At 35.8% G+C, this 4,298-nt stretch overlaps 1 protein-coding gene across 1 annotated transcript; it reads right to left on the bottom strand.

Annotated features, from left to right (window-relative positions):
- Nucleotides 1-1,363: 1,363 nt before the first annotated feature.
- Nucleotides 1,364-3,744, bottom strand: LOC111789617 (WD repeat-containing protein 25). Its single transcript, XM_023670253.1, has 4 exons — nucleotides 3,370-3,744; nucleotides 2,892-3,053; nucleotides 2,236-2,720; nucleotides 1,364-1,862 (listed from the first exon to the last, which is right to left on the bottom strand). The coding sequence occupies exons 1-4, from the start codon at nucleotides 3,659-3,661 to the stop codon at nucleotides 1,491-1,493; spliced, it is 1,311 nt and encodes a 436-aa protein (XP_023526021.1). The 5' UTR covers nucleotides 3,662-3,744; the 3' UTR covers nucleotides 1,364-1,490.
- Nucleotides 3,745-4,298: the final 554 nt, after the last annotated feature.

Below are 4,298 nucleotides of genomic sequence, written 5' to 3' on the forward strand. Positions count from 1 at the left end.
CAGCAAAATGAGTTTGTCGGCAACTTTTTGAACCCTATTGTGTCTTAGAGGCACATAACAAAGTTACATACATGATAACATACAATTAAATCAACAAAATCACAGTTGAAAAACCATGAAAAGATGGATCAGAAAAGAAAAAAAAAAGGTGGGAAATCATGATTTAAAAGGGTTATGTGTGTGTGTGTGCGCGTTGATTTATTACAAAGCAACAAGGGATTCCATGAAGTTTTCGAGTTTGATTAGATTCCTTAATTAATTATACTATAAAGTTTCTATCCTTTTAAGTGGCTTTGGTTTCGCTGCCAAAAAGCAAGATGAATACATTATATAATTAATTAGTGTCCAGTGGGTGAAAAAGGTGTTTAGTTTGAACCCCATGGCTATGTGTATTATGTAAAACATGGTTTCAAGGTGTAGAAAGAAAATTGAAATAGTATCATTCATTGTATATGCTACTTCATCCTTCACCATATGAAGTTCTACTGTGTGTCATGTTCTTTATAATGTTGGGATGTAAAGGAGTTGACTGATCAGAGAGTCTTTGTGTATTTCCTTTGAACACGTTTCAAGTTTTACATCACAAAATATGTTGGATATTTTATTACATAGTTTCTTCACTGAATGGAATCTATGGATTGTGGTTTGGAAGGGAAGAAACTAAAAACAGTGACCAGATTAAGCAAGTCGGGTAACTTCTAAGATCAAACATTCTAGTCGAGCTAGAGTTGATATAAAGTTTGTGAAATGAACAAGTTAGAGCTATGAACAACTATCTATGATGGAGATGAATCAAAACTCAGATGTTTGTCAAGACTTTTAGAAATCAAACGAATACAAGAACAGAGATGCATGATTTGAAAAGTAAAAGATACAATATTGTGAGCAAGAAAATAGTATCATAAGTGGAGAAGTAGAGGGAGTACTGTGTATTTGGTGCAGAAAGGTGGGGATGTTTGGTCCCATTTGGAAAAATGAATCTAAAAGTGAGTGTCTTGTCTCCCTAAAACTGAACCCCATGAAGAATGGAAAGTGATTTCCATAATTGTCTCTCTTTAAGCGTTTCTCTTTTCGCCCCCACACACCTCTCTCTCTCTCTTTCTCTCTTTCTCTCTTTCTCTCTTNTCCTCTTTTCGCCCCCACACACCTCTCTCTCTCTTTCTCTCTTTCTCTCTTTCTCTCTTTCTCTCAGCAGAAGAGAAGTGGATGAACACTGAAGTTCAACGCCCTCAAATGGTACTGTTTGTCTATCCAAGATAGAATTTAATCTGGAAGAGATGATAAGGGGTTCCAAAGAGAACATTAACAAAATTTCTTCAATCATTCTCATCATTAGACAAAATGTAGGAAATAACATTCAACATTCATCGTCCTCATTTTGGTAAAAGGAATCTGATAACAATCAAGACATAAAATAGAACAATCACTGAAACACGTTAATATTTCTCTTCCAACTACACGAAGCGATTACAAGACATAAATTAGAACAATCACTGGAACACGGAAATATTTCCACTCCAACTACACGAAGCAATTACATTAGGTAAGGTTGGGTGGATGGCAACGTCTGTGCAAGCCTGTTCAGATGCTTTTAGTTTGTGTATAAGCAAGGATGATTTATAATCGTAAAAATATATAGAGCCATCTGAAGAACCAGAGATGATTTGCTTGCCATCCAAGCTGAAGTTACATTTTATTGGAAAGCCTGAGACTACATGACTTCCATATCTCTTGTATTTGTCTAACTTGAAAGGTGGGTTTAGAGAGAAGATTGCAATATAATCTCCGTTCGATTGGGCAATAAAAACTGGATCAAATGGGTGGCATCTCACGCATGGACAAGTGTAGGCTTCCATATAAACCTATTATGCCACTTTCAATTAGCTCTTCTGTATCTCAAGCATGCATAATAAAAGTGGGAAAAAAGCAAACAAAAGATTACCTAAGGAACCTAAATGCAACTAAGTTCCCACTACTAATCATGGTATTAAGTAATAACTGTTTATATTTACCACACAGCAGTAATTGCAACTAAGTTTCTTTATGTTTCTCCAACATGCAGAGAGCATAGGATGCATCTTTATCATTAAAGACCATTAGGAGTGATGAGACATGGCTAACCATTTTTCTTCCTTATGTAGCTTTCTGACACTGCTTGAAATTGGATTGTGCAAATGAATGCAAGAGGACAAATGATAATTGTAGTGATGAAAAGGAGGGTGGAAAATAACATGCCTGATATGAAAGCGGAACTTCTCTTGTGACATCCCAAACGATGACAGAACTTTCACTGCTATTGCTTGAAGAAACATCGCTAGAAGAAATGAATTGATTGCCATTAGGAGTAAATTCAACATCAAGAATCGGGCCAAGCCGTCGATTGTATTTGTTGACCACTTTTCCAATTCTCACATCCCACATTCGTAGGCTGCCTTTCAGTCCACCGGAAAGGAAGAGACTTGGGTTGTTAGGGTGGAACTTTACAACTGCAACGCCTTGATCCTCCTTGAATACTCCAACTTCTGTTCCCTTCTCAACATCAATCAATCTTGAAGAACAATCATATCCACAAGAAAGAACAGATAATCCTTGTTGTGACCATTCAACATCTTTAACTGCAGCGTTGTGGATGCTTGACTTGAATGCTAGCTTCTGCTCAGTGCTCCATATGTTCCATATGCAGATTGTGTAATCCATAGCAGCAGAAGCAAGGAGATGAGCTGCATTAACTCTAACAAACAGATCAATAAGCCAGGGCATAAAGACCATGTAAAAAAAAATATCCTAACAGAAGAACAGAACTAGCAATGATATTGGAAAGAAACTAGGTAGTAAACTTAATCAAATAATTTACCAAAACATAAAAGAAAGAAAGAGAAATGGAAGCTCACCATGACTTGGTGACCATTGAACTGCATTGACGGCTTTTGTATGGCAGTCGAGACTTACAGACATCCTTTTAGGCATGAGGCCTTGCTGCAGAAAGTTCTTAGCTCTACTTCTCAACAATGACAAGATATCACGCGGAAGATCAGAATCCGAAAGACTTCCAACTGTTCGAATTTTAAGTTAGATTCATCAGATTCTTTACATGGTACTTTCCTATATGAATTTCGCGATATAATTCAAGGTACATGAAAGTTAATTTATTGGATACAAGAGTTGTATGCACGCCTATAAATCGATCCTTCCCTCCATAATCAATGAATAAAACACAAGCCAAAGAATGAGTTAGTGCGAAGACTCCTCTATGTAGCATATCAAAAGAGTTAAGATAGTGGCACCAACAGAAACGGCAATCAACTCAACTAAACTCATACTTTCAGTTAGTGAATAGATAAACGCTAAAAAAAAAGAACAGACAAATACCGGTTGAAGATTGGACGGATGGATTCAGAAATGATTCTGGAGCCCTAGAAACTGGAGCTGAACTCATGAGTGCTCGCTCCCTCTTGGAAATGTAGCGTCCAGGAACCATAATCTCCTTTTGAGGCTCTGAAGTGGAGTCCGGGCTATGCGATGGCCGGAACATCGGCTGGAATTGGGAATGTTCGGGTCTCTTCGATGTTGAAGAGGTGAGGGCTAAACGCTTGGGCTGAGGTTCATCTTCTTGGTTGTCTTCGTCAGAAGTATTTGAGTAAGTTTCGAACAGATGCTCCATAGCTCCGAAATTATGTGAAGAACATTGGAAATGAGTTTCGCCCTCGCAATCGGCTTCTGCGGCAGGGAGAATCGGATCGAATACTTCCGACGGCCAATGGACCTCAATCTTGGGCTCAAAACAATCTCAAAGAAAGACTCCACCCAAGATCAAGAATATGGATCCAATTTTGGCCCATTTGGACTTTTTACGTTAAAGTGTGGCCCAAACTTTTATGGGCTAAAAACCCAACATATTTTTGGAGGCCTGGAATAAGGCCACACTTTTTCATATTTAAAATAATATATTTTAATATCTACTATATTAAAATATATATATTTATTTAAATCATATTTAAATACCAAAAATATTACAATATAGATTCAAATTTAATTTTTATTTACTATATCTAATATACGTTAATGGTTGTAATATTAAATCCATCAAATTCAATACATATATTTATATTTATATTTAATATATATATCATATATCAAATATTAACTTCCAACCCTTCAAATTAAATATATATATATATATATATAGTTTCTTAAGATTTTCAATACATTTAATATTAATTTGAATAATTAAAAAACAACGTATTTTTCTCATTTATATTTAATACATTCAATATATAATAAATATTAATTTTACGCTT

This window comes from Cucurbita pepo, chromosome LG01, assembly GCF_002806865.2.
Source record: "Cucurbita pepo subsp. pepo cultivar mu-cu-16 chromosome LG01, ASM280686v2, whole genome shotgun sequence".
Taxonomy (NCBI): Eukaryota; Viridiplantae; Streptophyta; class Magnoliopsida; order Cucurbitales; family Cucurbitaceae; genus Cucurbita; species Cucurbita pepo.